Source organism: Penaeus japonicus, unplaced genomic scaffold (genome assembly GCF_977035675.1).
Source record: "Penaeus japonicus unplaced genomic scaffold, GWHDUDI00000001_assembly GWHDUDI00000010, whole genome shotgun sequence".
Taxonomy (NCBI): domain Eukaryota; kingdom Metazoa; phylum Arthropoda; class Malacostraca; order Decapoda; family Penaeidae; genus Penaeus; species Penaeus japonicus.
In genome coordinates, this window is record NW_028234412.1 from 29,691,880 (window position 1) to 29,694,379 (window position 2,500).

The following is a 2,500-nucleotide window of genomic DNA, read 5'->3' on the forward strand; positions in this document are numbered from 1 at the left end:
GTCACTTTCGATCTTTCGATCTGTTCAAGACTCCACCCCTCCACCACCCACCCCCACCCCTTCCCTCACCTCCCCCCTCTCCTCACCTGCGGGGCCCACGTGAATTTGGCCAGGGCGTCCGGGTAGGAGATGAAGGCGAGTCCTGCGCCGCCCCTCACTACCTCCTTGATGTCGACCCCGAGATGGTGCGCAGAGTGACCCAAGATGCTGAAGATGGTGACCCCGGCGAGCACGGAAGTGATTGTGTCTACCAGGCTGATGATCCACGCATCCCTGAAGAGGAAAAAGGGAGTTAGCTCATGTGATTGAGAAATATTTCCTGTTTAGGAATTGAATTTCAGCACAACAGATCAGTGAAGAATCACAATTTCAATACAAAATAATTCTTCGGCCTGTGAACAAGTCCACGGCTTTGAGTTCTGCGTTTCCATGGTAACGCACCTGTAGATGTTGTGGTTAAAGTTGTTATAGGAGGAGAATGTGATGATGGAGCCAAAGCCGACTGAAAGACTGAAGAAGGACTGAGTGACTGCCGCGTACCACACCTGGAACGAAGCAAGACACTTCAGAACTTCTGAATTTTCTCCGATACCAAAAACGATTGGTTTATAATGCTATGAAGGAAATCACCTATTTCTAGATGTAAAGGTGCAGGATACAGCTAAGTGTGTTTTCAGGCACGTCCAAAGGTGATGGTAAGATCGCCCATACTTACTTGCGGGTCAAGCAGTCTGTTCCACTCCGGCTTAACGAAGTAGATGACGCCCTCAAAGGCTCCCGGAAGTGTGGTCCCTCGCACGAGCAGAGTGAGGAGCACCAGGTAGGGGAAGAGGGCCGTGAAATAAGCGACCTGGGGAGGTTCCGGGGTTTCTCTTAGTTACTCCTTAAAATGTTCACCTTTCTTAGATTAACTGAGGTTTTGAGGGAGAACTCATCTATACTGGAAGGCTAGTATCTCTCTCTCTCTCTCTCTCTCTCTCTCTCTCTTTTGTATATGTATAGATAGATAGATGCATATATATATATATATATATATATATATATATATATATATATATATATATATATATTGTGTATGTATACGTTTTTATATGTATATGTTTATGTATATGTGTATACGTATATATATATATATAATATATATTTATATATATATGTGTATACGTATATATATATATATATATATATATATATATATATATATATATATATTTATATATATATTTATTTATTTATCCTTTCTGCTGTTAGCCCTATTGTGAAATATTTTGTATTCCGCTTCGCTTTGTCACAGTGCAAAGCGTCTCCATCGCCGACTGCAGCTGATATCTTTCGGTCCTTACTTTGCCGGACGACTGGACGCCCTTCGCCAGAGTGAGGAACAGGAGGAGCCACGCGGCGCCGAGGCAGAGCGACAGCCGCCAGTCCGGCAGCCCGATGCCATTGCTGATGTCACTGGAATAGTTCAGCACGTAGTTGCTGCGGGAGAGAGGCAAGGGAGAGAGTCAGTGACAGCGTAGTGTAGCTACCCATGTCACGATAAGGCACGTGCCAGTAGCTTTCACCGTCTTTCAGGGGCGGAGACTCAATGGCCGTCTATACTCACTAGAAATATTGTTCTGACGACGACTGGAGGCCGGCGGTCAGCGAGACATTGGCCGCATCGTCGACGCAGTTTCCGTCAGCCCACGCCGGGTCGCAGGACGCCCATGGGAGCTCCGAGCTGAAGGACTGAAACAGGTAGAACAAGGTGATGGCCATGAGCGAGCAGTAGTACGTTACGACCGACCATGTTCCGACCATCTGCCCGTATCCGACACCTAAGAACAGAGATCGAGTTAGACGTTGCTTCCTCTCGCTTGAAGGTCTCGGTGCGAGATAAGAGATAAAAAGATAACTGGCAACTGAAACCGGCGATTTCAAAGCTTCGCGTCCAACCGATCGAAACCGAAACAGCTTCGGCTCTTTCGTTTGAACATCAGCTTCGTAGCGTATATCACTATCGTGTCTTTCGGTCTGTCTGAAATGGACTCGGAACAAGAAACGTTTGGGTCACTCACCCTTGACGGCCGGGACCATCTTCCACACCTTGACGCTGCCGGAGGACGAGAACTGCCCCACCGCCAGCTCCATGAAGTAGAGAGGCTGCGCCGGAGGGAGGAAAGAGCTCATGGATTTCAGGGCGAATAGATCTTTCTTTTTCTGATTCTAAGATATGAAGCTTCAAGGCTTTTGATCGGAGAGTTCATTGGAGGGTCGAAAGAAACCTCCTGCTTTCTTATGAGAATATATGAAATATTTGTCATGCAACCATTCGCATATCAGCGCGAGGCAAACGGGGCATCGTTATCCGGCGCTGCCTGCACTCACCCTGCCGATGAACGTAAGGACGACGAAGTACGGAATGAGGAACGCCCCGCCGCCGTTCTCGTAGGCGGTCATGGGGAACCTCCAGATGTTCCCGAGGCCCACCGAGAGGGACACGCACGACATGAGGAAC

The 2,500-nt window shown here is 48.0% G+C and overlaps 1 protein-coding gene across 1 annotated transcript in view; it reads right to left on the reverse strand.

Moving 5' to 3' along the window:
* LOC122260163 (sodium-dependent nutrient amino acid transporter 1) overlaps positions 1-2,500 on the reverse strand; it is a 5,010-nt gene that overhangs the window by 1,728 nt on the left and 782 nt on the right. Inside the window, exons 2-8 of the mRNA XM_043027309.2 lie at positions 2,371-2,500; positions 2,061-2,145; positions 1,607-1,820; positions 1,344-1,479; positions 716-850; positions 442-545; positions 87-273 (exon numbers count right to left, since the gene is read on the reverse strand). The exon at positions 2,371-2,500 is cut by the window's right edge and continues 68 nt beyond it. Of these exons, the coding sequence (XP_042883243.2) occupies positions 87-273; positions 442-545; positions 716-850; positions 1,344-1,479; positions 1,607-1,820; positions 2,061-2,145; positions 2,371-2,500 (991 nt within the window). The remainder of the gene's footprint in view (positions 1-86; positions 274-441; positions 546-715; positions 851-1,343; positions 1,480-1,606; positions 1,821-2,060; positions 2,146-2,370) is intronic.